This window comes from Branchiostoma floridae, chromosome 18, assembly GCF_000003815.2.
Source record: "Branchiostoma floridae strain S238N-H82 chromosome 18, Bfl_VNyyK, whole genome shotgun sequence".
NCBI lineage: Eukaryota > Metazoa > Chordata > Leptocardii > Amphioxiformes > Branchiostomatidae > Branchiostoma > Branchiostoma floridae.
The window spans coordinates 16,833,787-16,860,422 of NC_049996.1; the positions used below are offsets into that span (position 1 = coordinate 16,833,787).

At 40.8% G+C, this 26,636-nt stretch overlaps 1 protein-coding gene across 1 annotated transcript in view; it reads left to right on the plus strand.

The window, feature by feature from the left end:
• LOC118405877 (titin-like) overlaps positions 1 to 26,636 on the plus strand; it is a gene marked incomplete in the record, with an annotated part of 208,106 nt that overhangs the window by 48,875 nt on the left and 132,595 nt on the right. The window contains 28 exon segments of the mRNA XM_035805692.1: positions 37 to 131; positions 395 to 535; positions 1,448 to 1,492; positions 2,152 to 2,292; positions 2,698 to 2,790; positions 3,691 to 4,050; positions 5,091 to 5,189; positions 5,902 to 6,579; positions 8,835 to 8,920; positions 9,403 to 9,575; positions 9,988 to 10,042; positions 10,479 to 10,661; positions 11,061 to 11,197; positions 11,976 to 12,131; positions 12,743 to 13,053; positions 14,904 to 15,036; positions 15,715 to 15,877; positions 16,386 to 16,592; positions 16,927 to 17,141; positions 17,879 to 18,022; positions 18,922 to 19,009; positions 19,580 to 19,763; positions 20,157 to 20,340; positions 20,788 to 20,904; positions 22,516 to 22,652; positions 23,061 to 23,208; positions 24,880 to 25,110; positions 26,431 to 26,591. Coding sequence (XP_035661585.1) covers positions 37 to 131; positions 395 to 535; positions 1,448 to 1,492; positions 2,152 to 2,292; positions 2,698 to 2,790; positions 3,691 to 4,050; positions 5,091 to 5,189; positions 5,902 to 6,579; positions 8,835 to 8,920; positions 9,403 to 9,575; positions 9,988 to 10,042; positions 10,479 to 10,661; positions 11,061 to 11,197; positions 11,976 to 12,131; positions 12,743 to 13,053; positions 14,904 to 15,036; positions 15,715 to 15,877; positions 16,386 to 16,592; positions 16,927 to 17,141; positions 17,879 to 18,022; positions 18,922 to 19,009; positions 19,580 to 19,763; positions 20,157 to 20,340; positions 20,788 to 20,904; positions 22,516 to 22,652; positions 23,061 to 23,208; positions 24,880 to 25,110; positions 26,431 to 26,591 — 4,865 coding nt within the window.

The window sequence follows — 26,636 nt, forward strand, 5'->3', positions numbered from 1 at the left end:
AGGATAATGAACACGCTTCTCTCTGTTTTTACACAGCTGCGGAAGAATCAGTAGCCATGGAGGCTGCCACAACAGAACAAGTCCAAATCACACAAGCACAGACACAAGCACAACAGATGGATCTCGGATCTGTAAGTAAAAGTTTTCCGTAAATAGTTTCATTAGGTTGGTAGATCAATTGAACAAAGTCTTCTTCATTGCACAACCTTCTTGAATTCTTCAGTAAGCTCTCAAAGCAAGGTACGAGAGGCTGTTGTTTATTTGTTTGTTTGTTTACTGAGTTGTGCTATGTCCTGCAGAGGCTTGAACCTGGAGTGACCGAGGTACAAGAGGCTGTTGTTTGTTTGTTTATTTGTTTGTTTGTTTGTTTACTGAACCATGCTGTGCTTTGCAGGGGTTTGAACCTGGACCAAGCGAGGTTCGAGAGGCTGTTGTCAGCGCCGCGGCCAGAAGGGCCGTCGGTGGCGTACAGTACGGAGAACAAACCGTCTCCACACAGCAAGTTGCCGTGGCCGAGGAAGAGCGAAGACGTGCGGTACGTCCGTTTGTTTGTTTGTTTGTTTGTTTGTGGTTCAAAGTTGGGTCAGGAAGAAACTATCAGTTGATGCTCTGCCTATGAGGCTTCGCGAAAATTTAACTTTTTTCAAGTAGTTAGTGTGTGTCAGTTATTTCTCTTTTTGCAAACAGTTTAACTTTCCTCAAGCAGTTACCAGGCCTTTGAACATTTGCAAGTGTTCAACCCTCTTTTACCCTGCATTGACAATTGGTGGCTCTTTGAAATTGAAATTGGTGGCTCTTATTCAACGGCCCTATTTCTCCATTTTCCCAAGTGTGTTATTTGCTATGCTTGGCTGTCTTCTTGCCAGCACCTGCCCTAAACAATTTAACTTCCATATCACAGAGTTTTTAATTTTGAGATGACCCCTTCAAGCATTTTGAATAATGCTCAGTAGGTAGAAATTGTTAATTTTCTCTAAAACAAATGCTGAAGCTATCCACCAAACAAACCAATCTTGTGCCTTGCACACTTTTACATTTTGACACCAAGGCTCGAAATTCATTTTTGGGATTAGGTGCACTGGTGCACCCAGCTTAAAAAATTGGGTGCACCAAAAATATTTTGGGTGAACCAACTAAATCTAAGTAGAATGTCTGAAAAACCTAATAACAAAACATTACATGTTATCACATTCTTAAACAAATACCATGACAGACATTTTTATTATCTTTCTAACCCTCTAGTATCCTTTGATATCTTTATATACATAAAACCCTGTGCACCCACAGAAAATATTTGGGTGCACAGCTCCAATTTTGGGTGCACCTGGGTGCACATGCACCCAGTATTTCGAGCCCTGGACACAAACTCTGCAGCTGATACTAATGCTATAGATGGCTTCTGTAGGCTGCAGACTAACGCTGCTGCACGCCGCTTTTTGCTTCACAGATCCAAACGTCCCAGCAACAGGTCACAGTTACAGAGCAACAAACGGTACGTCGCTAACCCGCTTCCATCCCTGCTTCTTGTAGTTGTACTTAATTAAGAATAATTAATTAAGAACTTTCCATTGATAGAGTTGATAATCTGTATAGTGTAGCTAGGGGGTTATCATTTTTCAGTAAGTTGTGCTGTAACTTAAGCAATCCAAGTTTCAAGCATGTAACAGAACCATGTCATTCTCTAGATATAGGGACAAGCTAGACTTTCTTTTGTACTAACTACAGATAAAGCTTACAGCTTTGCTAAAGAAAGCAAATAACATTACAGCTAAAAGAAGTTATGCATAAGGCCCAACAAATGTGCCTTCTACAAGCTTTTTGCAATGCAGTCTTACATGCAGTGTAATTGTTTAACCTGTTGTCATAATGTAATTTAGAAGAGCTGCAAGTGATTTGAAGTATGGCCTTAAACAGCTATTATACTAATCTCCAGGCAGATTTACCAGTGGCATAAGATGATATCAAAGCTGGCCAAGGAGTACATCAACCCAAAGGGAGTCATCAGCCACTGGGAGCCAAACGCACTGCTAGGCTGGCTTCACTCTTCTGGCAGCTTTTGATACTATCTTATGCTACCTAGGATCTGCTTTTATATACAGCTTTGCTTTGTAGTGTGTTGATGGCAGCTTTCTATGCTTAAATGCTTTACAGATGGAAGCTGCTAGCATGACTAGTATGCAGGCTTCTAGTACCACAAGTATGCAGGCATCTAGTACCACAAGTATGCAGGCATCTAGTATGACTAGCACATCAGCTGAAGAACGCACAGTAACACAGCAGCAACAGGAAATGGTACGACCCAACAACACGCTTTTAGAGGTTATCATTGCAAGCTGGCAACTTTGGATTGAATGTAGAATGTTAAGGCTTGATCTCTTGGAGTGCAGGAGAGGCAAATGTACGTGCACAATGTACATGTACACTGAGTGTAGTTCTTGTTTTCAGCAAAGTAGTTGCTCTCCTTTTTAGCATTGCTCAGTCACGATTTGGCTTATGCGAAAATGTCAATGATGCAAACGACTGAATTATGAAATGTTTGCAGGTAAGTTTAAAGATGGCAAAACTTGGATTTATTAAGCCATAAACATACAATGTAGATGATGAAGTATAAAGTCTAGATGGTGTCATCCATGTACACGGTTTCTCCATCCATTCGTCTGTCCATTCATTCCACCATCCCTCTCTCCAACCGTGTAGCAAGCGGCATCGGAGACGCGCCAAGTGAGTGGCGGCGTCACCGTGACCCGCGAGACACGCGAAGTCGGTGCCGTGACGAGAGTATCACAAGAGGTCGGTCGAGGGTCACAGTTCATGGGTCGTGTTTGATTCCCCCAATCCTTGTGCATGTCATTGGTTGTCTGCAGAGGCATGCTTGTGGTTTCCATCAAACATACTGCACAAATGGTGCCGTGACCAGAGTGTCATAGTTCATGGGTTGGAGGTCATAGTTCACTGGTCATGTCTAGTATCTACATAATGCTTGGAATCATGAAAAATAATGGTTGTCTGCTTTTGTAAGATCATAGGCATGGTTACCCCAATGTATTCTGTCAAATATAGTGTAGAAATGGGTCTGAATTCATAAGTAAGAAGCAAGTCTTGGATGAGACCAGTGTTGCTTCCTTGATTTCCAATTGAAGAGGAGTAATGCACAAGATGTTGGTAGAAATCCTTTCCAGCATGCTGCTTTGTGGATGGCGACTGCAGGAAAAGGGAAACTTACCAGCTAGAAGTTGTCTTAAGTCATATTTCAATGCTGCATCCTACCTGTAAAACAGCGACATGCAAACTTTAACTAGGTATTTCATGCATTGACCCTAACAAACTTGATTTCATGGATGAAGTAAACTGGAGCAGGCCAAAATCTCAGCTAACAATTGAGAACAATCCATTTATGATATGATACTATCCATCCCATTGTCCAATAGGGCTCACTCATTTATTGACAATTTCCAGTCAAGAGATTCCTTTTTTTGTGGTTGGTCTGCACTAAACCCAACTGTTTCTGTTGGGAGTTCAAAAATCTGTTGAAAAAAGCAAAATTTCTTTTATTGTTGCCGGAAATTCAAAATCTCAGTGCACTAGCTCCATAGTGTCATTCATGAAAATCACAGTTTGTATGGTGTTATAAAAAATCATGTTGTCATAAACATTATCATCATCATCATCATCATGGCCGCCCTTCCGCAGACCTCCGTGAAGACGTCTCGTCGTTCAGAACAGGTCGTGACCCGTGACCTGGCCTCGGAGAAGGTCGTGTCGGCCATCGACACCACGCCGATCGACTGGAACGGCAAGAAGAGGCCGCCCGCGCCCGCCAAGAAGGTCCGCACCTTCACGCCGGAGGAGCTCTCCGAGATCAAGCAGATGCGCGAGGAGGTCACGCTGCGGGTCGAAGGTCAGGAGATGATGCGGGCTAAAGGAACCGTCATCTCCGCCATCGAGAAGTCCCCCATCCAGTGGGAGATCCGCCGGATGCAGGAGGAAAAGAGGAGGAAAGAAGAAGCAGAACGGGCAGCGGCTGAGGCCGCAGCCATGGAAATTGTGGAGGTTGGTTGGGGAGAAAACAAACGTCTTAAGTCCTACAAGACATGCAAAACTGCACGAAAACATGGCCAAAATGTCCTGTTTTCAAATGCCTGCCGAGAAGCATGTTGTAGTTTGATGATGATTGGTTTAGCGGGCAGCGGCTGAGGCCGCAGCCATGGAAGTTGTGGAGGTTAGAGCGGAATGTGTAAAGTTCTATCAGACAAGACTGCACGAAAACCTGGCCAAAATGGTCTATCTCATCTTCAAATACCTTTGATAGGAAGAAGCTGAATGGCCAAAATGGTCTATCCCATCAGCAAATGCCTGAGAAGCATGTTGTAGTTTGATGATAACTGGTTTTTAGTGAAAAGGAAGAAGCCAAATGTGGAAGTTGTGGAGGATGGCTGGGTTAGAGTGGGATGTCTTAAGTCCTATAAGACAAGACTGCACAAAAACCTGGCCAAAAAGGTCTATCTCTTCTTCGAATTCCTGAAAAGTTGTTGCACTTTGATAGGAAGAAGCTGAATGGGCAGAGGCATAAGCTGCCGCCATGGAAGTTGTGGAGGTTGGTTGGGTTAGAACGAGATGACCTACGCAACAAAAATGCACAAAACCTGGCCAAAATGGTCTATCCCATCAATATGGCAGCTGCTGTGGAAGAATTGGAAGTCGGTAGGCACAAAACGGAACATCTAATGTCGTAAGTCAGGCAACGAAAACTGGGGACTGGCCAAAGCTTAAGATACACCTTGTAGGTCTGCATGACGACAGTATCTGGATGCTGAGTCCAAAATTCTGTCACAGGAAACATCTTCTCCAGAACAGAGGAAGAAGTCCCACACAGCATCTTGAAGAAGGCTCTGTGTCTTCTCAGGCTGTCTTGCTTTGTGACATGATGGCAGTTCAGAGTCGGATGATGCTATTCCGAAGTTGTTGTTTTTTTCATCCCACATCAAATTCATTCATTGCCACGAGTTTCACTGCAAGGGAATTAGAGGAATTGTTTGACAGGTCTTTAAGAATTCCTCATGATTCTAAGACGTCTTCCCCTCCTCCTTCAGGTGCAGATGGAAGTAGAAGAAGCGCAAGCACCTCCGCCGGCCCCACCTGCTGAGCCAGAGGCCATGGAGACTGGAATCTCACAACCCGTCTTCCAGAAGGTACGACTTTCTTAAAGACTCTCTTCACAAAGACAATTGTCTTATCATTAAGTTACACCTCACAGAATCTCACAACCCGTCTTCCAGAAGGTACGGCTGTTTCTTAAAGACTATCAGAACAATGACTAGTGTCTTATTGTAACAGTTGTTGTTTTTTTTACACAAACACCTATTTCTTACATCCACGCCTCACAATCTTACAATTTTCTTGAACAAGATATGGCAGCCTTTTTTTAGACTCTTTACACAAAGTCTTGTGTCTTAAATCCTCACCACACAATCTGACAACCTGCCTTTTACAATAAGTTTAGTGTCTTGTTATCAAGTTCTACACCACACAATCTACACTCTTGACAGAGAGATTTGTATCTTAGACACACAACAAAAAACAAACAAACAACACACAATCTCACAACTAATCTGCCAGAAGGTATGGCAAATTCTTAATGACTCTTTGTTAAGCTCTCAGTATCTAAAATTTCAGTTGAGGTAGAAGAAATACCAACTCAAGTTAGGTTCTCAGAATTTTACTACTTGAAAAATGATTTTGCAGATTGCTCTGTCAATATTCAGATATTGGCTTTATCTTGGTCATTCTAAAAGACAGAAAAAAAGTGATTGCTTTTTGATGTATAAAGACCACCACAAAGTTGAACCATTTTCCCTGCCAGTTATGTACTTACTGGGTTTGCCTTGGACCTTTGAATGATAGCAAGCAGGCCAACAGCAGATTTACCAACAAGAAATGCACGGGAGGGACCCCATGCAACAAGTGCACCAGATGCGCGCCATGCAGCAACAGGTGCAATCCATGCAGCAACTGCAGCAACAACAAATGCAGCCAAACCAAATGCAGCAACAACAATTGCAACAGCAACAGATGCTACAACTACAGCAACATCAACTGCAACAGCAACAACTGCACCAACAGCAATTGCAGCAACAGCACCAGGTGCAGTCCCTGCAGCAGCTGCAGCAGCCAGTCTTCACCATGCAGCAGGTGGAGGGCCTGCAGCACATGGCTCCCGCCCGCACGGTGCAGCAGCTGCCTGGTATGCAGCAACACATGGTACAGCAGACAACTGTACAGCAGTACCCTGGTGTACAGCATCACATGGTACAGCAGACTACCACCGTCCAACAGCGTAACCCCGGCGTACAGCAGCACGTGCTGCACACATCCGGGCACACCACTGTGGAGCGGATGCAGCCAGCACTCGCGGCAATCCACCCGGCGCAGGTCATCCACGCGGGACACGCCAAGGAGGGAGTGTACCGTGCACACCCAGAGGAGGTGCAGGGGAGCCCGGGACAGCGGCGCCGCGCCCTGATACAGCTACACGAGGGAATCCACGCAGACTTCGATGCTCACATCCCGTACTTCCCCAGGGTAGGGCATGGATGTGGTTTCAACTGTCTCACTACCATTCCACCGTATGGAGGGAAATCAATTTGTCTATCAGTTGTGATTTGTTGCACCACTGCTGCTTCAGTAGATGTTTTTCGTAAGATGTTGGAGTTGGTGCTCAAAAACTCCACTATAGTTTCAGTCTTAAGCTTTATATGTCTCACTGCTGCTCCAGTAGACAAGAAATTCCTCAGTGGACACCTATCATACAATCCATTCCACTGTAGTGGGAGATCCATTTGTCCAAGTTCGCTTGTCAATCAGTTGTGTTTTGTTGCACCACTGCTGCTTCAGTAGATGTTGTTCACAAGATGTTGGAGAAAAATTCCACTATAGATGAAGTTCCATCTGTCAATCTTCAGCTTTATGTCTCACTGCTGCTCCAGTAGACAAGAAATCACACATTCCTGTGTAGAAGGAGATCCATTTGTACCAGTTCATGCCCCGTTCCCCTCAGCTTTGTGTCTCAATGCAGCTTCTGTAGATGTCCTTCACCAGAAAGTCATCGACCAACATGCTCAGGATTTTGCAATAGATGGAGCACTGTTTTACACCCAATCACTTGTCAAGCTCATTTTCCATTCTCCAGCCCTAGCCCTAGCTCTATGTCCCACTGCAGCTTTTGTAGTTGTCATTCACCAGGAAATCATCAGATAAAATCTCATGAGTGCACCAAACTATGATATGTTTGCTTCCTTCATCTGAACCAGATGCCATGGCTGTACTTCCATTTTTCTCAACCTTGAAGCATTTTCTGCACCCAGTGTCCAATATCATCTCTCTAGCCTTCTTTTCTAGCTCACAGCTTTCACATAAACCAACAACCTTTTCCTTCAAATGCCTTCACTGCACTCCTTCTTACTCTACCTGTATCACTTTCACTTTATGCATCTTAGATATTCACTCTCACTTTCATCTCAAATCTTTACAGTGTGTCTTTTCTTGAAACACAGCACTCCTCTTTACCCTATACCTGCGTCACTTTCACTTTTAGCATCTTAGACATTCACTTGCATCTTCTGCTCTGTGATTCAAACTGTCCGTCCCTTTCAGACTTGATCATAGTCTTACTGGTGACTACTTCATCTATGCTATATGAGAGCAATCAGAATCTATAGATATCATGTAGTACACAGTACCATTGTACACACACAATGCAGCATGTCTGTAGTTTTCTACATTTGTCAGATTTGTGGGTTGTTCCAGGGGTGTAAAAAGATGCAAAATCAGAGCAAAGAATGAGTGATAAAGTCAATTGAAGGAATAAATCTGTTTGATTGTTTATCAATTGTGGTATTGAGTCCTCACTGTCTAGCCCCTGGAACTATCCTACACTCTATAATTAAGTCTACAGTAAGCTTCATTGTAGAATTTTTCATATTGTACTAAATCTTACCCCACAAGCCTATTCATTTTCATGTTATGGCATGTGGTAGGAATAGAATAGTGTTTATGCACACGATTTTAGTTTTTGAGCTCAGCCTGTAAACTTACAAATTTACCATGACTTGCTGTATATGTGTCTGTCTTTTCCCTAAACTTCATCTCTCTAATCATTTCATGCATGCGGTCTTGATATAGTGGATGCCATTGAGTTATTGGATTTATTGAAAATCTGTTTGAGAAAATCAAACACTAACTTGTTGTTTCTGAATCTGCTTGACTACTTGTGTCAGTCCTTGATGCTACATTTTGCTCTGTGATTCATGTTTGACCTCAAATGTCTGAACATCTGAGAAATTATGATACAGAATCATTATCGCTACTATGAGAGCAACAGCATCAAATTTTGTTTAGCAAAACTCTAACAAACTGTTAACTGTAAAACTGACATGTACATGTACAGGAAGTATGTTCTTCCACTTCTTAAGTAAGGAGCATGACACTTATGCACCTGTAAAGTTCTTAAAGCTTGCATCTTGCCAAATCTTACATTTGTATTGTTGCATTAACATTCCTTTGATTTCATACATTGCGCATTTGTCCTATTTGTGATGTTGCATGTGTAAAAACTGTAATAGCAATTTGGTAGAATGCTTCCCAGATTTTTTTTTAAATTTTCATTTCGTTTTTGTGTGTTTCAATGCACTAACATACATATTTATGTCTAGTTCATTTTGTAGAATGTCACCACCAAACTTAGTCTATACATGGACATGTTTTTAATCATAATCTGTACGAGACATAATTGCAGAGGACGTTCGTTAACTGTTTATTTATGTGTTCGTTCCTGCCAGGCCCTGTCAGACATCACAGCTGAGGAGGGGGAATGTGTCATATTTGAGTGCATCGTTCTGGGCGAGCCGCAGCCACACGTCAAGTGGTACGTTTGTCTTCAAAACTTGTTCTGTTCCCTTGCTGTTTGGCTTTCAAATCTGAATAGCATAATACATTGTACATGCTTTTAGTAAAGTGGTAAGTTAATGTCTTGTATCCTACCTTTTTATATATGTATGTAGGCTTTTAAAGCCCCGTAAAAAGATTTTTTCAAGGAGCAACATATACTTCTGTACAGATTCGAAAAAAATTACATAATGTTTGCTCTCATATGTATTTGTTATAATTAACTCCAGTTTAAAGTCATTTTCAGCTCCCAGATCATTGAAAATTTAGCCCTGTCAAAAATAGCAATTTGCAGTATGAAGCTTAGCCTTTTTTTGTTGATGGTGATAGATTCTTACAAAAACGTATCACATTTTGTGATTTTCAAAAGATGCTACTGACAGAATCACATTTACATGGCCTTGGACCAAGTGTTTATTGTTTATTTATTTGTTTGTTTGAACCTTTGTTTGTTTTCCCCAGGTTCCGCGAAGGCGCCGAGATCGAGAGCTCCCCAGACTTCACCATCTCTATGGAAGGTGATGTCGCCAGGCTGGTGATATCCGAGGTGTTCATCGACGATGCCGGCAAGTTCACGTGCACCGCGCTGAACGACGCGGGCAGCAGGTCTTGTTACTGCTTCCTGCACGTCAACGGTAAGCAACAAACAAGTAAACAAAATAAATAAACAACAAACATAAACAAGCAGGCAGTAGGTCTTGCTACCGCTTCCTGCACGTCAACGGTAAGCAACAAACAAATAAACAAAATAAATAAACAACAAACATAAACAAGCAGGCAGCAGGTCTTATGTTGGTTCTCAGAATTTAAAACATAATACCTAATTTAAATATGAGCCTATGAGAGCTATGAATTGGTAAGCTTCAAGTTTTCCTTACAAGGTTCTGTTTTCATCTTGACCTTAAATTTTGACTTGAAGATGTCTGACGAGCAAGAAAATTTGTGATCTAATGTCACAGAATGTTCCTGAGGTATAATATGAGGTTATTTTGTGATTCTGTAATTGTGTCATCTGTAACAAGCTTGAACTCCTCTGTCTTTCTGCAGCTGCTGCGGTCATCGAGATCCCACCTCCACCACCACCGCCACCAAAAGTCGAAGAGTAAGTATCACAGATCAGCATTTCTTATCACAATAGAATCATCTTCTATATCTAAGTGGAGAAACCTTAAGATCTGCTATCTGGCATGGACGTCATTGAGACCATCTCTATCTTTGTCACACGTGAATAAGTTCAAAGAATTTAACAATTGTGAGCCGTTGATTGATCATTGATTTTGTGTACATGTTTTTTTTTTTACCATAGAGCTTAATAACCTATAACTCATAACATAACATAACATATCATAACATTCACTATGTCTTTCAGTGCGTATTGTTCACCTCTACAGAAAAAAAAGTATTTTACAAAAGATGATATGATCATATTTCAAGTCTGTCAAATCATTATGCTTTGACTTTATGGCAGACGAAGCACTGATAGATTTTGTATGTACAGTGTCCACACTTTCCTAAACCCCTTTGTTTTCTCTCCGCAGGGGACCACATGATTTTGTAGTTGATAGTTCAAAGGGCATCTCCAAGCCGACCTTTGCGGCCAGGCTCATGCCCTGCAAGTATGTCGAAGGTCAGACCGTGATCTTCAAGATTCCGGTGGACGGGAACCCCCGCCCGGAAATCTCCTGGACTTTTAACGGACTCAAGATTGAATCTGGTGTCAGGTACGTGACAATTTTGTATGACGATTGTGTTGGTTTTGGTAATTGTGGGATGTTGTTATATGCTGTGTACCTTATGCCCAGTGTCCATGTTTTCTTTGTAACTTAGTTACCACTGAAAGAGTAGCTGTCACAATTACATGTACATGCGACAGCTAAAGGAGTTAATAAAACAATCAGCAAAGAAAAGAGTGTTAGAAATTCACCAGGTTGCCTGCAGATTTTTATACTGAAAACTCTTAAATTTTTATTGCATTGTAAACTCATTGCCAAATTGAAGTTGAGTCAGTTTTCTTTCCATATTCTCCTAGATGCCTCATTAGCTTTGAGACATGTAATGCTATCTTTGATGTAGATATGAGATCTTATTGTTTAATAGTACTGTTTTCCCCCATCCTTTAGACACCAGATCAGCTACGAGATGGGATTCGCCATGCTCTCGATCTCCATGCTGCTTCCGGAGGATTGCGGAGAATACGCCGTCACGGCCAGCAGTCCCTCCGGACAGGCCACACAGAAGGCTCGCCTCATGACAGAAGGTACGTGTCTTATACTATAGGATGCTTATTAACGAGTTCTTTCTTAGAGGATGCTGAAGAAACTGAGACTTAGACATTGTCCGTTGATTGGGCATCCAGAATTAGAAACAATGTTAAACTGGAAGGTTATCAATAACTTATCAAGCCACACAGAAAGCTTGCCTCATGACTGAAAGCACATGTCTTACAGGAAGCTGAGGCACATTTCTTAGAGGATCCTGAAGGAACTGATATTTCGATATTGCTCATCGAGATTAAAATAATAATGCTGAACTGGAAGGTTAACATAACAAGTTAGTGTTAGATAGAAAACCGAAGAAAATATATCTTAGTTAGTTTCTTGGTTTTAAGAAATGTTGCTGAATCGGAAAGTGACAGCCTATACGTCTGAATGTTCATGGTGCTGAAATGCCTTCCAGTGAAATTCTTGAGCAATCTTAGGACATTCTTTGCCCCTCCAGCTAAGTATGATATGTTATTTGATATGTAAATAAAAGAAAAAGTTCTTGAGAAACCTGAAGACATTCCTTGCCCCTCCAGCTGACTATGAGATGTAGATTTGATATGTGGATAAAAGTGAAAGTTCTTGAGAATTCTAAAGACGTCCCTTTCCCCTCCAGCTCGGTATGAGGTGTTATGTCATATGTCCATGAAAGTAAAAGTTCTTGAGAAACCTTAAGACATTCCTTGCCCCTCCAGCTGAGTATGATATGTCATTTGATATGTAAGTAAAAGTGAAAGTTCTTGAGAAACCCTAAGATGTCCCTTGCCCCCCCAGCTGAGTACGCGATGTGGCTTGTGGAGGAGGAGGAGAAAGCGAAGAAGGCGCAGCGCATCTCCTTGGTTACGGAGATGGAGGAGAAATTCTCCGCCTCTGAGACTGAGGGTGAGGCTGTCGTCAAACCCAGCGCAGCCGGACTCACACGCCAAGCAGGTGGGAGACAGTCATGTGGTTTCAGATTGACACTCATCCGTTATACATGTAGCCAGAGAACCAGTGGTTACGGATTTATACTCATATGTTTAACATGTAGCTAGAGAGCACAGCTAGACTCACATGCCAAGCAGGTTAGCAGGATGTTCCCTTCGTTTTGAATTGAATGGAAGGCATTGAAAAGTATTGACTGCTTTTTACCCTGTTATTAATTCATGGATGGGAGTAAGATACATTGTAGAGTGAAAGAAAATCAAAAACCTTTTACCCAGGTATTACCATTCCCGGCTACATCGCTTTCTAGCCATGTGGTCTACTCAAATGTTACATTTTTTGTTTCTTTGGCTCAGAAACAATCATTTATTATGGTTCTTGACTGCCCAATTAGCCAGGAGCTACACTTAATACTATAGTTGATTATACGCCAAAAGTAGTTACTCAAGCAACCATATATGATTTTGGAAATGGTCAGACGTTTCAGACAACCGTTCGGTGTCTCTTGTCAGTGACACTGGAGAGATCTTGTTAGAGAGAGTCTCTCCAACAAGATTTCATTGACGCATAGTTGATTATTATACTAAATACTAATAAGATAATCACCTTTCACCCAGGCATCGCCGAGGCCCGCATCATCGAGTCCAAGATCTCGATGGAGGGATATGGCGAGTACCTGGAGGCCAAGAAGAGCGGCGCGAGCCCGGAGCGCGGACCGCGTTCCCGCTCCCGCTCTCCCCGCCGAGACACGACAGAACCCGGCGTGAAGGAGAAGCACTTCCGCCCGCAGATCGTTCAGCGTCCCGAGGACCTGGAGGTCATCGAGGGTCAGATGGCAAGGTTCGACCTGAAGGTGTCGGGCCGCCCCCCTCCCGATATCCAGTGGTTCCTGAACGGACAGCCCGTACAAGACGACGCCACACACAAGGTACGCCGTCTGCTTGCTACACTGCCTCATACTGTCAATAGAATAATGTCATAGCTCCATTTGCCAGCGTTAAGTGCATAGAAATAGGAAAACAACCAGAAAACTTTTTGTTTCAAAGATAAAGTAAAAAAAACTGAAGCTTAACATAATACTGTCAGATTCTGGCTCTCATTTTTAAAGCGAAAGTTGTTGTACTGTGATATCAGACAACCTAATGTATTGTCTGAATTAGAGCATTACATTACAATGTTACTCAGTGAAGTGCAGTCTATTGTTTTCTCTGCTTTGATTGTTTTAACATACTAACTTGCAAGCTTTCGCACACATACTGAAATCTTTATAATCTATTCTCATTTTGACCCTTTCCTCAATTTTGAGAAGCAATGTCTAAGTAGCCACTGATTCAGAGTGTTTAAACAATTATCCCTTTAAACAGCCGAATTAAAGCAACAAAAGCTGAAACTGCCCATTTTGTGGTAATGATTAAAAAGAGTCTCTGAGTTTCCTGAAGAAACTTTCCTATTGAACCTGCGGTTTATGAACCACAGTGATATGACCCCTGCCCCTTTGACCCCCCAAACCCTGCGTATGTGACCCCTGACCTGTGTTACTAGGCAACCCTGATTAATTTGTCTCCAATCCTGGTCATGATTCAAACCAACCCATCTGAGGTTCTTGATGAAACTCTTTTCAGAACCTGCGGTATGAACTTGAGAGAGACCCCTGACCTCCAACCCTTGCCCTTTGCACGGCAGATTAAAAGGATGAGCCAACCTGACCCCCTGCAAAAGTTTTTCTTAGTTCACACTGGAATTCAAATTACAAACATAATGTAGAGAGTAGGAAAAGTTATTGTTAGACAGTTCAAAGTTCCATAAATGTAAGACATATCTAACTTCAATGGTCTGCTCATATACTAAAATGTTTAATGGAATTAAGGACAATCAGGTGTAGTTTTAAATGAAGCATGTTTTTTTTACTAAAAGTTTTTGGTGATGATTTTCGGTGCAGAATCAGAGTCTGATTCAGAGTTTTCTACTGAAGTCGACCTCAAAATGAACCAAGCATGATTCCGATCATCTGATAATCACCTTTGTGTGCTTCTTTCACACAATGGTTTTATAACTACCAGTCTATCAATCTACCAAAAGCATGATGATCATCATAATTTGTGTGCCTGCATTCACACAAATGTATATAATACAGTAGTTTGACACATCTCAGTCTAATTGTAACGCAGCAGGGTTAGTGATTACAATTCCATGGCCAGCTGAAGGTCTGGACTGGTTCAGACAAGTGATGAAATGTTCACTTCCATGGCGATGAAACCTGAAATTCATCTACATAATTTTTCATCATGGTGTAGAGTGTTCATCCTCTAACGTCACAAGCATTTTGAAAGATTTTACACTTCTAACAAAATATAGAATGTTCCAAAATTTAGCTTAGTTTAACCAAACATCACTGAAAACAAAAGAACTGAATAAAGTTAAACTTTAATTTTCAACACAAAAAATGGACTAACCAAAATGAAATGTACAGACCACCTTTTTAGCTCTCAATTTTGACTATGACACATTTTTCATCCATATTTTGTCATACTTTGAGTGAGACACTTTGTCTTCTCTCTTTCTCAGCAATTGCATACAGTTTTTCTTTCCTATGTTTAGCATAACAGTCTTAAAAACTGCACAAACTCTTCCTTCTTCTCTGCTTCCTACCATCTTCCCTCGCTCACTTTCACCTCAGCCTAACCCTTACAATGATTTGAATATTCGTGAAAGGATTGACTACTTGTCTAATCTCACTGCGTCTCAGAGTGCTCATTACCTATTCCCACTGTGCTCCAGGCTGTGGTTAATGAGGGAGGCATCCGTTCCCTGCTGATTATCCCCGCGACCCCGGATGACTCCGGCGAGTACACGTGCGTCGCTGTGAACCGCGCCGGCAAGGCCTCGTTCACTGTTAGACTCAACGTTGTCCGTAAGTATCGACTCTAAATGCATTCCTGTAATTCACTGTTTAGTATACAGTAGGAGCTAACCATTAAAGAAGTCCACTTGAGACTAATATGATCTGGTCTATTTCATAGTCACAGTGTACTAGACAAGCTTCTCAATGCTAGTATCAATGGCGGGACAATTATCAATTGATCACCAAAAGTGGTTATATTGGCCAGGGGGCCCTTGTGCAGAAGTGATGACTTGTACAGGTTTGACTACTGAGTTGAAACTCTCAGTAACTGAGGCATTCTCATGTAAATCATCTGCTCAAGGAAGTTAACCCAAGGAGGTTTTATCAAGAAAAAAAAAAACTTCTTGGTTGCTCATTGCTTTTAGCTATCTGGACATTTTACAATAGCTATTATGTTTTATTTTAGAGCTGTAAATTTGTCTTAGTCATCTGTTAGTTCAGTCCGAGTTATATTAATCAATTTGTTGAACAATGCAATTCAGTTAACTACATTCTAGTTGACTGCAAGACTGTCATTTTGTATGTTGGAGTCAATGAAAACCAAATCATCATCATTATACAGTAAATAAATTACTTAATCAGGGTAACTCCAGTTTTGGCAGTGTTATGCAGATACCTGTATCCCGCCATAATGTTTTAGCAATCCTACCATATTGCAAGTTGTGAGAAACGCTATGTTTGTTCCAGCGCGAGTTATCGGGGAGCGTCCGGAGTTTCTGCAGCGTATCCAGAACGTGCAGGTACAGGAGGGCGCGGCTGCGGAGATGCGTACGCGTATCCACGGCGTGCCGTACCCGCAGATCGCATGGCAGAAGGACGGATACACCATCTCCGAGAGACCTGGACTCAGGTCAGCGTTGTTTATCTGTTTATTTGTTTAATATCTATTTATTACATTTCACCATGCAAAGTTGAAGGGATTTGTTGTCATTTCACAAGAAGTATAGTCAATCAAATAGATGGAAATTTTGGATCTGTAAAAATCAATTTATTTAGACTTGCTCTAAGAAAAAGAATTGTACAATGATTGCAATGAAAGAGATTGTTAAGTTTGAATGTTTGGATTTAGTCTTAATTCTTAATTCTCATTTTGAACAATGACATTTAGAGAGGTCAAGTGATTGAAAAATACTTGCTTTCAACAAGAAGCAGTGAATGTCTGAAGGTCTAAAGCACAAAAATGAAAATTTTCAGACAGTGAAACAGCATTCGATTGATTTCTTTTTGATTCTCCCCACCAATGCCAGACCGTCCAACATAGTTACTGATCATCCTGTTACATGTACATGTAATTCTCCTCACAAATGTTGAACAGTCCAATAAACTTACTGATCGTCATGTTAATTCTCCTCACCCAGGATGATCAACCAGGACGGAATGGTGTCCCTGATATTCGACATAACCGACAAAGAGGACGACGGTTGGTACACTGCCGTGGCGTTTAACAGTGCCGGTACCGTGGCAACCCGCTGCAAACTGACCGTGATTCCGACACTGAAGAAGGCCGAACCACCGCAGAGACTGGTGGTCGCCAAGTCCAAGAGAACCGCAGAGTTCAAGAGAGAGTGAGTTTTTGTTTTAAATTCTTTTTATTTTCCAGTTGAAGCTTGATTGACATTTCTCAATGAGTGTTTTAACCATATTGTTGTCTAATAAGATTTTGGGTTTTCAACTCTTTTCTGTGATAACAAGAAATTTACAATGAGAGAAGAAAAAGGTGCTAATAAATCTAATTCTAGTAATTTTGAGGTACCAAGACTTTATTTTGCCTGGCTGGAAAGGCATCAGTAACCAATCATCATATTTTTTTCTCATAGTTTTTCTAAATATTTATAAATAAAAGATTTCAAAAATAAGAAAAACCTATTTTCTGACAAAAAACTCCTGTTCTCCTCCCAGGGAGGTGACGGCCATCTCTAAGTTCGGTGAGGAATCTGTGGACGAAGAGGATCTGTACGACAAGACGCGTAAGCAGCGCCCAGTCTTCAAGACGAAGATCAGTCCCGTGAACCTGGAGGGCATGGGGCGCGCTCACTTCGAGTGTCGCCTGGTGCCCATCGGAGACCCCAACATGAAGGTGGAGTGGCTGAACAACGGACAGCCCATCGAAGCAGGTAGGGGGGAAATGCAAAATTTATGTCAAGAAATGACACCTGAATAGTGTGAAGCTCATTTATGTTGGTATATACATGTAGGTATACAAGTATGCAGCCCCCCACCCCCAATATGCAGGGGTGGGAGAGTAGAGAACTTCAAGAGATTTGCAGTATTGGATGAGACAGTATTGGATAAGACAGTCTTCAGCCGTACCGTATGTGGCAAAGACTGTTGTTTTAAGATGACATATACTGTAGGAGTCATAGTTGAATCATTTGTTTATATCTACGGTATCTGCTAGATGCTAGGTTTTGTTGACGAGACTGTTGCCTTGAAAAGTTATCACTAAAATTCTTGAAACTTAAGCAGTGAACAAATTGTAATCCTGGCAAGACAGTGGATGTATTCTGAAACATTTGACTCTTTAGGAAAGTTTATCCAGTTGCTTATCTTGTATTTTATCCAGTTGATTATCTTGTAATTTAAACTGTAAGTTGTGTTGATATCAAAATTCTGTTACTGCATAATAGTGCATTGAATTTAATTTAATATTGGCACTAGAAAACCATTATATAAAATATAAAACATCATCATTTGCCTTCCCAGCCAACTGTCTGCAGTATGTGAACAAGTTTGGTTTTGAGAGCATGGTGTTGATAACTAAATTCCTGTGTAATAGTGCAATACAGTAATACACGTATTGGCACCCAAACCCCTGGTCATAATAAAAAAACATTATCCTTTTCCTTCCCAGCCAACCGTCTGCAGTATGTGAACGAGTTTGGTTTCGTGAGCATGGACTATCTGGTGGCGTATCCACGCGACACCGGAATCATCACCTGTCGCGCCGTCAACCAGCACGGAGAGGCCGAGACATCTTCCCGCCTTGTGGTCAAAGGTCAGATCCTCCTCCAGATTCTTAATTTTTAAGGTTACTGGTTCTTAATAAGAAAGTTTTAAAGTTGACTCTTGGGTCTTAGAAAAAGTTTCCTCGTTCGAGTGCGCGAATCTGAACTTGTAACTATGCAATGTAGCAACTTTGGGACAGGCTCTTAGATTTTCTAGTCTATTTAGAACTTAGGTGCTTATACTTTTCTTGATAGTTACTAAATTTAATTGTTTTCAAGTTTATGCATATGGAAAAAAACTGCCTGTTGAACTTGAAGAGTAACTGTGCATGTACATGCATCATGTATTGTTGCTCAGATGTTCTTGGTAAGATAGAGTATCATTGTTTCAAAGTTTCTGTTTGCTGTCTAGTTGAACTTGACGTATAGCTGTGCATGTTTGTGTGCAGGAGACTGTTGCTGTAGGACTTGACTTGTAACTGTGCATGTTTGGTTGTTTTTTTGTTTGTTTTAATGGTTTGAATGTTGTCCCCCTGCTCAGAAGTTCCTAGTAAGATTGAGGATCATGGTTTTATTTTTAAAGTTTCTGTGTACAGAAGACCGTTGCTATAGAACTTGACCTGTGACTGAGTGTTTGTTTGTTTTAATTGTTTTGTTTGAATGCTGTCCTCCTTTAGATGTTCCTGGTAAGATCATGGTTTTAAATTTTCTGTGTGCAGAAGACCGTTGCTATAGAACTTGACCTGTGACTGAGTGTTTGTTTGTTTTAATTGTTTTGTTTGACTGCTGTCCCCCTTTAGATGTTCCTGGTAAGATTGAGGATCATGGTTTTAAAGTTTCTGTGTACAGAAGACCATTGCTATAGAACTTGACCTGTGACTGAATGTTTGTTTGTTTGTTTGTTTGTTTGTTTGTTTGTTTTAATTGTTTGACTGCTGTCCCCCTCTAGATGTTCCTGGTAAGATTGAGGAGACCCAGCTGCCCGAGGGCATGAGGGGCATCAGCAAACTCACCGAGTACGAGAGGAGGCTCAGAGAGTGAGTTCAAGTTTTAACTTTTATCTATTACACCATCAAATTCCCTTTCTTATTTGTATATTTATTACGTACTCAACTCTTTTTGTTCATACAAAAATGATGTTAGTTTTAATTGCTTAAAAGAGAAGACAATGTTGTGCTCACAAGTAAAGACTTCCCCTCATTACAACTATTGACTTGACAAATAAATGTGATGTCGATACTGGGTCGAAGGTTCCGGGAAGCTTGTAATGTCCTCCACCCTTTCCAGTAGAATGGACGTTGTCCCCATGTAGCAAGTGATTTTTAGGCCACACCAATTCAATTTGTTGGTTCACAGATTTTTCAAAGGGAAGCAGACATCATAAGAGCAACAGGCAGGGAGGAAAACTTGAATATGACTGTATTCACTCCATAAAACTGAGAGCACCAAGACATAAACCTGGTCCTCAGGCTTTGTTTTCATGATGTTTTTCCAGTTAATCATATTTTTTAAATTTTTTTTAAAAATCTGTGAACCTTAGCTAGCCTTGGTATGTGTTGTAGACTGTATAGAAGGTACCTTGTATAATGACCCTTGCCCTCTGACAGGTCGACCATGCGTACGTACGTAGACGAGGCGGAGCCGGAGTTCGAGAAAGCTCCGCCGGAGATCGTGATGCCTCCGGAGGGCTGCCGCGTGGTGGAGGGCGATCAGGCCAAGTTCCACTGCCGCATCACCGGACACCCACAGCCGAAAGTACGCTGGTACCTCAACGGCACCATCATCAGGAAGGTCAGTCACCTTTCAACTCTCACCCTGGGGTCATGGGGGGATCTGAGACTTTGATATGATATGATGTAGTTGCTAGTTTTGTATTCTGAACATTAAGACACACTTTCATTTCTGAGTCAATATTCCACACAAAACATCAGGAAAGTCTCACACTGTTCTTCAATTGTGTCAAGCAGGTTTTGAAGACTAGAAAATTTTGTATATTGGACTTTCAAAAACAATTTTTTTGTATGATACGTATGATAACTCACTTACTTAAGTAAGTGTACGCTTTTTCTCTAGCTTATTCTTTCCTTTCCTTGTTTCAAGGCATTGTAAGTGTCATTCAAAAGTTGCTGACAGAGGAACTTATTACGTTATGATTCAACGATGCTTGTATGTGTTCCCTTACAGAGCAAGCGTTTCCGCGTGTGGTATGACGGAATTTTCCACTTCGAGATCCCGGAGTGTAAGACCCTGTACGCCGGAGAGGTCAAGGTCGTGGCTGAGAACAGCCAGGGCACGGCCGAGACGGTCGTTCCTCTCGAGGTGCAGCTCAAGGAGGACTACAGGACCATCCTCAAGACTCCTCCCAAAAGTAAGACGAGAGTCTGCTTCTTAGGTACCGCTATTAAGCATGAAATATGATTATTTAAATGCTTCTGATAAACATATACAGGATCAAAGGAAAACAAACAAGCAAAACTGCCAATTTTACTATTTTCCACGATTGTTGATTTTTGGAATTTTTCATGTCACTTTGCTTATTGGTGGCAAAAGCAGCAGAAATACTAAATTTTTACACCAAGAAACACAGAAATATTAATTGAAAACCTCAACAAAGTTGGAACAATGTAATCTAACTGTTTGCCTGGAATGAAAAGTATTTTTTTCATAAAGTTGATATTTTCCTTAGCAATTCATACATGTTCTTCCTGGTTCATCTCATGTATTTGTGATCAGTCACAGAGAACCAAGAGAACCAAAAATAATTGATTTTTCACACCGAGTAACAGAAATGTTCAAACTCTTCCTCTCCCCACAGCTGCTGCTGACCCTGACCTTCGCAGATACCACCGTCTGAAGGGACGTGAGGAGCTCACCGTCAAGCGCGATCGCTCGCCAGGATTCGAGATGCCAAAACTCAAGAAGGTTGAGAAAGGTGAGTTGAGAAGAACACCTCAAGATCAATTCTAGTCAGAGAGGTGTCTTAGAATTCTTTGTTAAGTTTGCTGTGTTGTTGTAGTTTTAGATGTAACCAGGGATACTTGAAAAATGGGTCACAGAACTGAGATGTATTTTCTGGCAAAACAAACAAAACTAAAACTGAAGACCTTTCAACTTTTGATTCACTTGACTTTTACCTAAATTCTTAAGATCTAATTGGATCTTAGTTAGGTCATATCTACAAGCAAGAGAAGTCTGTTTGCTAAGTTTAAAAAGACATACACTGAAACAACACAAGGTTTGTTCCCTAAGCAATATGTGCAGAATGGTGTGTAGTTTTGTGGACAATTTGCCAACAGAAATAGTACCATTAGCTTCGGTGCTCTGAATCCTTAGATTTTGCATCTTTTAATCAGGATATTTTAGTACAATGTCAGTAATAGTCAAACCAACACTGAACGGTTGCTATAATCTTAGTTCTTGTTAGTACTCAAAAGAAGTGAAAACAGACATAACTGCATGTTGGACCGTAAGTTGAATGTACAGTTTAGCAAGTTGGAAGTCTTTTGTACCCCAAGGTCAAATTGGTGAATGGCAAAGTCCACATGATTTGACCTTCAAACATTCCACCATTTGCATGAGAAGAACCCCGGGTTTTCTGGTTTTGTTGCGCCATGTTTGTTAGCTGGAAGCCTTACAAAGCCAGACAACCCGTGACTAACAAGAAGTGATTTTTAATGTGTGGCTTAAATGACTCCATTGTTTGGTTCTCAGCATTTGGACCTCATTTTTTTAACACAGAAAAATAGTAAACTTAAAAATACATTGTTTTAGTTGACCGTGGATGTATACTAAGCACACCATAATCATTATGTTAAATTGACTTAAGAGAGAAACGTAAATGGTCTATAACAAAATATAGCCAGGTCATGTACACTGCAGATTGTTTAGTTCTCATCATTTGGAAGTGTTGCACATGCAGAATGATGTAGAACAGATACTATTAGACATGTCAACATGACCCCATTTCACAAAGGCGAAGGATGGCATTCTGGAACAGGCTTTCTAACCAGAGAAATCTCAGAATTCTTGGCACACTTAAGAAATGAACCCGTGTAGCTAGCTAGTGTCCTGGAAGATGTTACTTGATAATCTTATGGAGAGTATGTGGAGAAGGACAACCTCAAGCCAACCGTTCACACTTGCGCCTCATCTTCAGAAAAGACGCTGGAGCCGCATGTTCCCCGTTTAGGAACTTTATTCGAACCAGTACACAACAAAAATGTTTCGCTGTGTGGCTTCCTATGGGCTCGATTCTATATTAATAATCTAATGGAATAATCTTTTTTTTTTTAGATCAAATTCTTTTTACCTTCTCCAAGAATGTGTTTCTGTGTTTTCTTTTGTTTAAGCCAGTTTAACATGACTGGCTTAAACAAAAGAAAACACAGAAACATATTCTTGGAGAAGCTGTGGATGGATCTTTATATATTCAGTATCTATGTGCCTGACAGCAAAACAAAGTATAAGTTCAGTAATAGGCCACCTAGTAGCCTTCTACAGTACTGCAGCAGAACGTTGACATCCCTTCCATCTTGTTCCACAGTAACCAAAGAGAAGAGTGAAGCAGAGCTGGCCTCAGTGGAGCTGCAGAAGAAGTTCCAGAAAAGGTTCGAGCCCGGCTACTACGAGAAACTGGCTGGCATGGAGCTCAAGGGAATCACCAAGGAGGAAATCAAAATTGTAAGGGACACTTTGTTTTGATTCGGATTCCATGTTTTTCTTGCATTTTTATGAAGATTCAGGGTCTTCTCGATGTCTACAAAGAGACTCAAACACTATGTGGTTTTTACATCCTTGAGATAATATCTGAGACATTTTATAGTCTTATTGTCTTCAAGCAAGCCAAGATAATCAGATATGCTCAAGCAAATCTATATTGAGAAGTAGAAAAGTAATATTAAAATTAATGCAAAATTGGATAGTAGAGTTTTCTTTTACACAACCAGTTAATATTACCAGCTGATATCTTGAGGCCTAACAGACATCTTCCTCAGATCTTCTAACTGGTCAGTTTTGCTTTTCGGTATGCAAAATCGGTTCTCCGGATTCCTTGAGATGTGCCTAAGACGTTTTCTCCGTGTCTTGCAGGAGGCCAAGCCCCTGAAGAAGAGAGAAGTGGCGGTAGAGGCAGCGCCCGCCCGGGCCGCCCCGCCCCCCGAGAAGAGACCGAAGAAGGAACCAGGCATGGAGGAACCCAAGTTCACCCAGAAGATGCAGAACCAGAAACTCAAGCCTGGTCAGTTAATGAGTTAATAATGGGTTAATGATAAGTTATCGTTATTGTGGTTCTCCCGTCTCCAACCAAATCTACTATGAGTTTGCAAAACTAAAAGAACCCAAGTTCACCCAGAAGATACAGAACCAGAAACTCAAGCCTGGTCAGTTGATAAGTTAATGATAAGTTAATGATAAGTTAATGAAGATAAATCCAACCAAATCTATGAGTTTGCACAATAAAAGAACCTAAGTTCACCCAGAAAATGCAGAACCAGAAGCTCAAGCCTGGTGAGTTAATGATTTTAACGTAATAAAGCATATAACTGTAAAGTGTTTGTTGATAAGTTAATGAAAAGTTGATGAAGGTAAATACAGCCACAGTATAATCTATGAGTTAGCAGTCTAAAAGAACCTAAGCTTGCCCAAGAGATACAGAACCAGAAACTCAAGCCTGGTGAGTTAATGAGTTGATAAAACTTGTTAAATAACTATGGGTAAATAATAATGAAGCTACCCACAGAACAGAATGTGAGTAAGCATACATGTAACTTCATAAAAAAAGTTCTGTAAGATGCAAAACTAAGATCAGAAATCTGGTAAGTTCATAAGTCTATAAAACTGGTGACAGTATTGATTATTGTAAGTCTCAATTCCTAATGGTTAATGACACATTCACTCAATATCTAACTAAGCATGTACACATGTAAGCATTGCGATTTATTGTGAAATAATCTCTATTCATTGAAATGAATCAATCTTAAGGTCTTCAACTTTCTGAAAACTTATTTCAGAGGCTTCTGACTGCAAGAAAGCCAATTGTATTCAAATTTGACCCATTGTATTCAAATCATGCTCTCTCACTGCCATTGTATGCAAATGAGGTACCAAATATGGCAGAGAAGGTCAGGGTGAAACCTGATCCTGTCCCTGAGTCAGAAATAGCCTGTGAGGTATTTATTCTATGTTAGGCAGGTGGTTAGGAATGTGGGGTATGTCTGCCTGGCCGCCATGCAGCCCCTGGGTTGGGAGGGGGGAGTGGTATGTGGAGTATGTCAGGACTGTAGCTCAGTAAGGTTATATCACCCGTTATGGGAGGGAAACTCAAGTGGAGGCTAGATAGGAGACAAGAAGGAAATGTCAGAGTTCAGGAGCTGAATCATTGCCAAAAGTTTGCAGTTGAAAAATTTAACCATGTCAGTTATAGTGAGGTCTGTCAGTATTTAAGATGAAACCAGAAAATAAAACTTGAGCACACCTTGAAATAAAAAAAAAAAACAGTTCACAAATTAAAGCATACAACAACTTGAGACAATTCAGAATGTTTCATGCTTTTTTGTCCCAAATAATATTATGTATTTTTTGGGTTACACTGTTCACAGAAAAAATAATACTAAAGATAAAAAACAGAAAATCAAGCAGAGGTTTAATCATAAAAATCTTATTCATGTCTCTGAATGCAGTGAAGATTTCCAAGACTACTTAAGATAACTTACTCTACAACTTAAGATAATTTAGAACTTTTCGCACTTCTGTGTCCCACATAATACCTATCTATAGTGTTCTTTGTTTTCTTCACACAGTTCTTTGGAAAAAAAATTATTGTATACCAGATACATATTTCTATATTTTTGATCTACATTGTTTCCTGAAAAGAAATTGACTGTAAACCTCCTATTTCCTGCCCCTCCAGGCGAGCAGTGCAGGTTCGAAGCGAAGGTGACCGGTAAGCCGGAACCACGCATCAGCTGGTTCAAGAACGGCGCAGAGCTGCAGTCGAGCGAGCGCATCCAGATCACGCGCGACGGAACAACCTGCGTCCTGACCATCCCCAACCCGGACCACGAGGATTCTGGGACATACGTCTGCAAGGCCGACAACGCGGCGGGAAGTGCCTCGTGCACAGCCTTCCTACTCGTGCCAAGTAAGTCACTATCATCTTTCCCAGTTCATAGTTGTGACACCAAACAATTTTTCTCTAAATATTGTTTTCATAAAAAACTTATAATAAAGGAATTTGGCTTTGACAGAAAAGAACAATTATCTGTCATACGCATTTTAGCACCCCTGGAAGAATAATTAACCCTCAAACCACCGTAGCTTTTTTGTGACGTAGATTACCGTATGGGGTCAAAACTGACCCCATAACGTTTTGTACAAATACAGTTTTTGTGTGAATCTTTTTGTGATTTGTATATATGTATAGTTTCATTGATCTATGTGGGACAATCTGACATGATTAGGTGAAAATACTTCAAGCTTATTATCATAATTTATGCAAAAGATCATGAGGACCACATTTTGCACCAACGCTATTCAGACCGGGAAGGAGGTTTTTGATGCCTGTACCAGCTTCAATGCCATATAGCGCCTGAATGGCTTATGCTAGGGCCACCAAACTTAGTAACTTTTTAGAAAATTTTAATAGCAAACATTTTCAGTGAACAAAGTATGTTCATGATTTTTCATGTTGCCATGGCAACGGAATTCTGACAGACAAATTAATTACGAAATTTTCTAATTTTGTATTAAACATTTAAGTTTTAAGGTTTTCTTGGCAAATAACAGTTGTTTATAACATCTTATAAAATTCAACGTAAATTTCAGAACTCAATATTCATGATTTATGCTAATTTGATGACGTCATCAGTCAAATTCCAAGATGGCGGCCGATATTACCTAGATGACGTCATAATATCGTCATATAACATGATAATGGCACAAAAATTGCTACAATAATTTCGGTTTACATGTCCATCATTCTCTGAAAATTTCGTGATCCTACCATAAGTAGTTTAAGTGTGGGTCGCAAAAGTTTGTTTAAAAAAATGCTGGGGTCAGTTTTGACCCCACCGGACCATGCATAAACATTCGAAGATAACTTAATCAACAATGGACCAATCTCGATAAAAACGTAGAAAAAGTTAAAGGACATATACACAAACAAACTCCTGGAAGGAAATTTGTTTTCGACTAGAAATGACAAAATGGCACACATTGATATACGCCTGGGGTCAGTTTTGACCCCATACGGTGGTTTGAGGGTTAAACAGATGTGAGATCTGATTTAAATATTTAGTAGACACCATCATCATGATATCTCTGGAGTATGTAGTTTTGTTCTTCAAAAACAGAAAAATTGTTTTTCCACATTTTATTTTCATCTACTGTCCATGTACAGAGTGCAGTGTTGTTTCTTTCAGTTCTTTTATAACACATCTATTTTCCTCCCCCCCATGTGCAGAGGTGGTTGAGTTAGGTTTCACCAAGGAGCTGGCGGATGTGACTGCAAAGGAGCGTGACGCCACCGCGGTGTTCGAGGCCGACGTGAACCAGGAGTTTGCCAAACCTCGCTGGTACAAGGATGGCGTCGAGATCACCATGGGAGACAAGTATCAGCAGCAGGTAAGTTATCGATTTGGTTAATAGGTTAGTGAGCTGTCAATAGAT